Consider the following 7,500-nt stretch of genomic DNA (forward strand, 5'->3'; position numbering starts at 1 on the left):
GTTTACTAACAAAACATGAGACTTCTCATACAACAATCATTCAGCATTTTCAAAGCGTAGTTCCTTCATCGTGTGTGTTTGTCCACGCTCACCTCGGCTGTCAGGTGTGTGTGATTCAGCAGGACTTTAGCCGGCTCAAACAGGTTCATACTGATACACACATCAGCCTTCGCCAGCCAGTGTCCGGTTACTGTCCTTGTTCTCGGATCCTCTTCAGCCAACAGCGTCTGACAGGGTTCAGTGTGTTAGTGTGACATTAAACACATCAGAAAACATCACAAAATAGCTCGATTCCCAACTTATTTTCACTCACATCGTCTTGCTACTAAACCATTAATCATTTACACTGCAAAAAAATGCTTTTCTTACTTAGAATTTTGTGTCTTGTTTCCAGTCCAAATGTATAAAAATTCTTAAATCAAGATGCATTTACTAAAGTAGTAAAATGCCATAAGATATTATGTCTTGTTCTCTGGGGAAATAAAAAAAAATTAAGTGAGTTTTTGCCTAAAAAAAGCAAAATGATCTGCTAATGGGTTAAGAAAAATAATCTGGTTTCTGTTTGAATTAAGATTATTTTTTTCAACCCATTGTCAGATAATTTTGCTATTTTTAAGCAACAACTCACTTAATTTAGATTAATTCCCCTAGAAAACAAGACATAATATCTTATGAAATCGTAAGAAAAGCATTTTTGCAGTGCAATCATTTACTGTTTTTCCTAAATTGCCCCTTTTTATATCACGATCTGCTTCTCTTGTATGCATGACTATTTCCAACTCTTCTTAATGTATAGCTAACTGAATTGACCTGTTTCTTTCCCTTTTTTTGATGTGTTTTGTTGTTTTTCTTTTATATATTATTATTTTTATTATTAATGTTATGTAAAAGAGATCTAACTACTTTAATTTATAACATTGCTGTAATATGCTGCCATAATTTGTTCCGTCTCAATAGACCTTATGCGGCAGAGAAACGAGGGCGCCGCCATCTTTAGGATATTGTCTTTGAACTTCCGTGTTTTGCGGTCGCTCTGTATATCTCTATGGCGCTGCTGTCCAGGAGTAATTCGATTTTGAAGTGGATTTACTTAATGTAAAGTTAACGAAAGTTATCATGAGGATTGTAATGTTTAAAGCAGATGTCTTAACAAATGTCAGTAGAACGGGAAGATTTTAAAACGAGCCGTTCATTCATAAATACGCAATATCGCTGTGAAAATACAGACCGGAAGTCAAAAGACAACGAGCGCAGCGCTGAAAGGGGCGGAGCTACAGAAGGTCTATAGAAAGTCCCATCAGAAGAAACTGACCTGGTCCGACACGACGTCTCTCTGAGTCACGACGGCCCTCTGGCTCCTGAAATCAGACAAAGTTGCGTTAGACACCACGAAGCAGCTGATAATGACCAAACCGGATTAGAGACTAAAGAATCACACCACATCTGTTCGTCCTCAGGAACACGTGTGAAGCTGAGGAGCTGTTCGCCGTACGGAGACTCAAATCCCAGATCCCGACAGTTCCTGATGATCCTGAGAGATGAGATGAAGTGATGTCATATCCTGCTGTGAATCTAAAGTCATGTGACTGTGTTCGGGGTGATACCTGAGTCGGTAGAGGTCAGACTGACTCCTGCTCTTCATCAGGTCATGAGCGATGACCTCTGCCAAGTGGAGAGGGGCAAAGGTCAACGGGGTCAACGAGACTGATTCCAGCTCTCTCACCAACAGATCCAAATAAAACAGAGTTCGGCTCTGAAACGACACGATTAAACACTACCATGATGCACACATGCAATTCTAGTTCACATATGAACTGTTTTCAACACTGATAATAATCATAAATGTTTCTTGAGCAGCAAATCAGCATCTTAGAATGATTTCTGAAGGATCATGTGACACTGCACTGCAAAAATGCCTTTCTTACTTAGTATTTTTGTCTTGTTTCCAGTCCAAATATCTAAAGATTCTTAAACCAAGAAGCATTTACTAGATGAGTAAAATGACATAAGATATTATGTATTTTTTCCTGGAGGAATTAATCAAAATTAAGTGAGTTGTTGCTTAAAAAAAGCAAAATTATCTGCTTGTTTTTAGAGAATTATTTTGGAAACAAGACAAAAATACTAAATAAGAAAAGCATTTTGAAGACTGGCGTAATGATGCTGAAAATTCAGCTTTGATCACAGGAATAAATTACACTTTACAATATATTCACATAGAAAACAGATGATTTACATTGTAATAATATTTCACAATTTTTCATGTATTTTTTGATCAAATAAATGAAGCCTTGGTGAGCAGAGGAAATTTATTTGACAAAATAACAAAATAACATCACAATGCAATGAATCTTACGGATCTTTTCAAATAGCAGGGCTGGCCAATGAAGACGACCCGATGGATGGTGTTTATAACTTTACATATAAACCCATGACAGTTTTCTATTAGATTCTCTTGTGATGTTTTTTGTTCAGTGAGATAATTCTCTTCCAGATCAATGAGGAAGATGCTTTAAGTCACAGATATCACTCTAAAGATCAATACTTCCACTTCCTCCTCATACGAGTGATCGATCAGAAACGTTCCCGCTCTATCGCAGCTTTGATTATGCGTCACATGGGCCCTATATTAACGATCTAAGCACAAGATCTAAAGCGCAGGGTGCAAGTTCACTTAGGGCGTGTCTGAATACACTTTTGCTAGTTTAACGACGGGATAAATGGTCGGCGCTCCCGGCGCTGGTCTAAAAGTGTCGTCTCTATTCTCTTAATGAGTAATGGGTGTGTTTTGGGCGTAACATGCGTTAAACCAATCAGAGTCTCATCTCCCATTCCCTTTAAATGCCAGTTGCGCTCGTGCCATGGCGGATTCGCTATTTACATGACGGAATTTGATAGTGGAAAGACCGAACGAGTCTCCAGAGAGGAAACAGATCTGCTCGTGCACAAGGTTAAAGCTGTATGTGTGTGTGTGTGTGTGTGTGAGGTTACGTTTGGCATGTTTGTGTACTGCTGTGCGTCCCTGTGTGTGTAATAAGCAGAGTGTGTGTGTAATAAGCAGAGTGTGTGTGTAATAAGCAGAGTGTGTGTGTAATAAGCAGAGTGTGTGTGTAATAAGCAGAGTGTGTGTGTAATAAGCAGAGTGTGTGTGTAATAAGCACAGTGTGTGTGTTATAAGCAGAGTGTGTGTGTAATAAGCAGAGTGTGTGTGTAATAAGCAGAGTGTGTGTGTAATAAGCAGAGTGTGTGTGTGTTATAAGCAGAGTGTGTGTGTGTAATAAGCAGAGTGTGTGTAATAAGCAGAGTGTGTGTGTGTTATAAGCAGAGTGTGTGTGTAATAAGCAGTGTGTGTGTGTAATAAGCAGAGTGTGTGTAATAAGCAGAGTGTGTGTGTGTTATAAGCAGAGTGTGTGTGTGTAATAAGCAGAGTGTGTGTGTAATAAGCAGAGCGTGTGTGTGTTATAAGCAGAATGTGTGTAATAAGCAGAGTGTGTGTGTGTAATAAGCAGAGTGTGTGTAATAAGCAGAGTGTGTGTTATAAGCAGTGTGTGTGTGTTATAAGCAGAGTGTGTGTGTGTAATAAGCAGAGTGTGTGTGTAATAAGCAGAGTGTGTGTGTGTTATAAGCAGAGTGTGTGTGTAATAAGCAGAGTGTGTGTGTAATAAGCAGAGTGTGTGTGTAATAAGCAGTGTGTGTTATAAGCAGAGTGTGTGTGTTATAAGCAGAGTGTGTGTGTAATAAGCAGAGTGTGTGTGTAATAAGCAGAGTGTGTGTGTTATAAGCAGAGTGTGTGTGTAATAAGCAGAGTGTGTGTGTAATAAGCAGAGTGTGTGTGTAATAAGCAGAGTGTGTGTGTTATAAGCTGAGAGAGTGTGTGTAATAAGCAGAGTGTGTGTGTAATAAGCAGAGTGTGTGTGTAATAAGCAGAGTGTGTGTGTTATAAGCAGAGTGTGTGTGTAATAAGCAGAGTGTGTGTGTAATAAACAGAGTGTGTGTGTTATAAGCAGAGTGTGTGTGTAATAAGCAGAGTGTGTGTGTTATAAGCAGAGTGTGTGTGTAATAAGCAGAGTGTGTGTGTTATAAGCAGAGTGTGTGTGTTATAAGCTGAGAGAGTGTGTGTAATAAGCAGAGTGTGTGTGTAATAAGCAGAGTGTGTGTGTAATAAGCAGAGTGTGTGTGTTATAAGCAGAGTGTGTGTGTAATAAGCAGAGTGTGTGTGTAATAAGCAGAGTGTGTGTGTTATAAGCAGAGTGTGTGTGTAATAAGCAGAGTGTGTGTGTTATAAGCAGAGTGTGTGTGTAATAAGCAGAGTGTGTGTGTTATAAGCAGAGTGTGTGTGTTATAAGCAGAGTGTGTGTGTTATAAGCAGAGTGTGTGTGTTATAAGCAGAGTGTGTGTGTAATAAGCAGAGTGTGTGTGTTATAAGCTGAGTGTGTGTGTAATAAGCAGAGTGTGTGTGTTATAAGCAGAGTGTGTGTGTTATAAGCAGAGTGTGTGTGTTATAAGCAGAGTGTGTGTGTAATAAGCAGAGTGTGTGTGTTATAAGCAGAGTGTGTGTGTAATAAGCAGAGTGTGTGTGTTATAAGCAGAGTGTGTGTGTAATAAGCAGAGTGTGTGTGTTATAAGCAGAGTGTGTGTGTTATAAGCAGAGTGTGTGTGTTATAAGCAGAGTGTGTGTGTTATAAGCAGAGTGTGTGTGTAATAAGCAGAGTGTGTGTGTTATAAGCAGAGTGTGTGTGTAATAAGCAGAGTGTGTGTGTAATAAGCAGAGTGTGTGTGTAATAAGCAGAGTGTGTGTGTAATAAGCAGAGTGTGTGTGTAATAAGCAGAGTGTGTGTGTAATAAGCAGAGTGTGTGTGTAATAAGCAGAGTGTGTGTGTAATAAGCAGAGTGTACGCGCGTTGTGGACCCGCCTATAGGCTCATATTACTAATGTGCTCTTTAAATAACAAAAAAATACTGCGCAATAGCAACGGTCCATCAATGCGCCTGAACACACACCTCGTTCTCAGACCAGCAGCCCGTGGGCCACAGTATGGGTGCAAATGCATTTGCTATTTAAAAAACGTGGTGCAGGACGTGAAAATGATAATTGCGTCAGGCTGAAACTAGCAAAACACACTCGCGTCGCGCCTGGCGCTGCATTGCTCCGAGTGTCTGATAGGGTCCTTGTGTGTGAGATGTGAGACGGCGTCGCCCTCTGGTGGATTATCAGTTTATTATCTGTCCTATGATGTGAGATAGTGAAGATGCGCTGACCTGCGCGCTGAGGGCCGAGCCGTTGATGCTGTAAGGGCCGTCATCAGAACCAAAGGCCTGTCGAAGCTCCTCGGGACACTCAAACTGAGCCCATTCCTCAGGGCTGATGGGAAAAGGCACTTCTACAGCTTTACCTCGGGGTCTGTCCTCAACAGGAGACGGCTAGAGAAAATTAAATGTATATAATAGAGAAACAGCATACTTTTATTCTTCTTATGTAGAAGAACACCCTCAAACACTTTATCAGGCCTCGATCTCCCTGATCTTTAAAAGAAATAAAGAAATATTTTTTTCATAATTTAAGTAGAACGTTGGCAAAACGTTTTTTGGATATCTAGTACTTATTACTCTCACCAGTTTAGACTTCTTGTTGTTTGGTCTCACAGCTGACTGATTCATCACTTCCTGTGCGGTTTCCATGGATACCTGCATTCAACAAGGACACACACTTGAGGACACAATCCTATCGAACCGCTCTGAGGCCTTTTTCGTTTGGAAACGCATCTTTTTCTCTCCGTTTTGGCCTTCCGTTCACACTGAGATGGAGTTTTTATTAATGAAGACGCTCTCCAATGTGGATAAATTTGATAACGCTGTTGTCTCGGTGTAGTGTGGACTGGGGAAAACGGAGGTTTTTAAAAACGATGATGTAAGTTTAGTCATGTGACGCATATTGAACCCATAGATATTGATGTTTATAGCGGTGTTGTGCCTGTGCTGTTCACTTTCACACTGTTGCTAAAATATGTTACTTCACACACTCTTCATATCACAGTCCTGCACAGATGACAGAGTTCACTCTCATCTGCTGTCCTGCAGTGAAACATGAGAACAGTTTTAGCGGTTTAGACCAAACATATAATGATGAGTGAGAGCGACCTGGACCATCAGTGAATGAGGAGATATTCTGCTAAATATAATCATCCTGTCAGAAGAATTGCACGATAACTTAATTATTTATTTTTTCGTCTGTTTTTCTCAGTGAGCTTTTGTGAGGGTTTACACATGCGCAGTAAAGGTGAATTTAGCGTTTTCCTGAAGTTTCTCATCCACACTGAAACTTTAGTGTGGACAGAGAGCCAAATATCTCCTCATTCACTGATGGTCCAGGTCGCTCTCACTCATCATTAGATGTTTGGTCTAAAACACTAAAACTGTTCTCATGTTTCACTGCAGGACAGCAGATGAGAGTGAACTCTGTCATCTGTGCAGGACTGTGATATGAAGAGTGTGTGAAGTTACATATTTTAGCAACAGTGTGAAAGTGAATATAACAGGCACAACACCGCTATAAACATCAATATCTATGGGTACAATATGCGTCACATGACTAAACTTACGTCATCGCTTTTAAATCCCTCAGTTTCCCCAGTCCACACTACACCGAGACAACAGCGTTATCAAATGAATCCACTTTGGAGAGCGTTTTCAAAAAGCTTCGTTTCCATTAATAAAACACGTCTCAGTGTCGACAGAAGACAAAGCGGAGAGAAAAAGATGCGTTTCCAAACTCAAGCGTATTAGTGTGGACGAGGAGTGTGTGATGGAAGTGAAGCGCTGACCTTCCAGATGTTGAGTGTGAAGCTGAGCGCGGTGAGCAGATGCTGCAGGTGTGTGTGTGACGACCGCTCCTCGACAACAGCCAGCAGTGTGTGTGTTCGTATCAGACGCTCCAGACGCCCGACCGCCCGCACCTCACACACACGCACGCCGGACGCCACGCTCTCCTCTGACGGGACAGGAAGTCAGCTTTATTACTACAGAGTGTTTCACAGCAGCTTTACAGAGATAACAGGAAAATAATGCAACAAAGTTTGTTTCTAGAAGAAAATAGCGTCACAGTCCAGCTTAAGTAAGTTCAGTGATGGTTCATTTTTGTTGTAAAAAAAAAAAAAAAGAAAAAAAAAGTTATTAATTTAGTTCATTTATATTATATAGCCACTCTGGAGAAAACTGTGATGTCATCGTCCAGCTCAGTTCAGTTCTCATACAATGATGTCAATGCAGGAGATCAATAATATTGTTGAATATTAAATTAAATGTCTAAGCAAGCCAAAGGTAACAAAGGCGATGTTGGTCATGTGATCGATTTGTACAGAACAGAAGATAATGACACGTGATGAAGACTGACCGTCTGGGAACATCAGGACGTCTGCGGCCCACTCGATCTGAAGACGCACGTCAGTCGCAGGAAAGTGTGTGACGTAAAGCCACTCGCCGAGCTCCAGCAGAACGTCCACC

The 7,500-nt window shown here is 40.7% G+C and overlaps 1 protein-coding gene across 1 annotated transcript in view; it reads right to left on the reverse strand.

Moving 5' to 3' along the window:
• cfap46 (cilia and flagella associated protein 46) overlaps window positions 1–7,500 on the reverse strand; it is a 120,051-nt gene that overhangs the window by 41,631 nt on the left and 70,920 nt on the right. Inside the window, exons 28-35 of the mRNA XM_082153249.1 lie at window positions 7,391–7,500; window positions 6,822–6,988; window positions 5,614–5,685; window positions 5,260–5,421; window positions 1,605–1,753; window positions 1,439–1,531; window positions 1,313–1,358; window positions 93–227 (exon numbers count right to left, since the gene is read on the reverse strand). The exon at window positions 7,391–7,500 is cut by the window's right edge and continues 23 nt beyond it. Coding sequence (XP_082009375.1) covers window positions 93–227; window positions 1,313–1,358; window positions 1,439–1,531; window positions 1,605–1,753; window positions 5,260–5,421; window positions 5,614–5,685; window positions 6,822–6,988; window positions 7,391–7,500 — 934 coding nt within the window. The remainder of the gene's footprint in view (window positions 1–92; window positions 228–1,312; window positions 1,359–1,438; window positions 1,532–1,604; window positions 1,754–5,259; window positions 5,422–5,613; window positions 5,686–6,821; window positions 6,989–7,390) is intronic.

The sequence above is a fragment of the Leuciscus leuciscus genome (genome assembly GCF_965113295.1).
Source record: "Leuciscus leuciscus genome assembly, chromosome: 22".
Lineage (NCBI taxonomy): Eukaryota > Metazoa > Chordata > Actinopteri > Cypriniformes > Leuciscidae > Leuciscus > Leuciscus leuciscus.